The 1,074-nt window shown below is 36.7% G+C and overlaps 1 protein-coding gene across 1 annotated transcript; it reads right to left on the reverse strand.

Moving 5' to 3' along the window:
* Nucleotides 1-84: 84 nt before the first annotated feature.
* Nucleotides 85-653, reverse strand: LOC129570950 (lactosylceramide 4-alpha-galactosyltransferase-like). Its single transcript, XM_055450672.1, has 2 exons — nucleotides 526-653; nucleotides 85-451 (listed from the first exon to the last, which is right to left on the reverse strand). The coding sequence occupies exons 1-2, from the start codon at nucleotides 651-653 to the stop codon at nucleotides 85-87; spliced, it is 495 nt and encodes a 164-aa protein (XP_055306647.1).
* Nucleotides 654-1,074: the final 421 nt, after the last annotated feature.

Genomic DNA, 1,074 nt, shown 5'->3' on the forward strand with positions numbered 1-1,074 from the left:
AATTATTTGATGCACCAATTAATTTGAAACATCTTCACTGGTTTAATCGACACCCATTTCACTTTATTCGTTTCACTTGCCTTCTTAAAAATATTTCCCTGATGTTTCGAATGCTTTCGGGCAGTTTTTTTCTGCTAATATTTCATATGCAGTTTTTGATTTCGATTTTGCGATAATTTGACTGTGCGAGAGTTTATTCCATAAGTGGATAACCGATGACCCTTGGATCGCCTCAAGAACGGTTTCTGTGTGATTGGCATTGAAAAATTGTTCCCAATCATCCCAGTTTATAGCATAGAATTCTTCTTTTGGGAATACTTTGAAGCCGTGGCATTTCTCTGGAGTCATTTCCACTAGGCTCGTGTTACAAACTTGATGTTCCAGCACGCGAGTCTGGAGAGCGCCACCATTGTGATTCCATGCATGTGGGTTATAGCTTGCAATCAACTCCCTTCAGCGATTAAAAAATATGCAAAAAATTGAAAAATTCTATAAAAAAAAAGGTAAAAAGGCTTGAGCACCCACTTGAGACACAGTTCGAGTATTCCTTGTCCGATTTTATTTTGAAATCCCATAACTGCATTATTTACGTTATAAACTTTCTTTCCATGAAATGCTTCTTTTCCCAAAAAGTTCGCTGGCAATTCATCCATATTCTTCTGCACAATTACATCTGTGTCAAAGTAGAGGCCTCCATATTTATACAAAACTATTATTCTAACTATGTCAGACATGTGCTCAATTAGATAGCTAGAGTTAAACATAGTGCCACTTTGGAAAAAATCTTTCACGGGTGTGTTAAGTGCTATAGTTCTTAGATTCAAGTTCAAAAAATGAATATTTTCATATGACTGCAAAACGGGCACAAACGACGATTCCGAGCCAATGGATAATCGAACTGGTGATGTGAATAGAACAAACACACCGCGATTTGGATTGTGAAGAGCAGCCGATTCAATCGCACAGGTTTGTCTTTGAAATGGGGAAGCATGAGGATAAAATTGAGTTTTATGAAATGAAACGTTTTAATTTGAGATTCAACCTTTGAATTACCTTGATTTCAGAGCAATTGAA

Source organism: Sitodiplosis mosellana, unplaced genomic scaffold, assembly GCF_009176505.1.
Source record: "Sitodiplosis mosellana isolate CC-2019 unplaced genomic scaffold, AAFC_SMos_1.0 Smas_scaffold_776, whole genome shotgun sequence".
NCBI classification, from domain to species: Eukaryota; Metazoa; Arthropoda; class Insecta; order Diptera; family Cecidomyiidae; genus Sitodiplosis; species Sitodiplosis mosellana.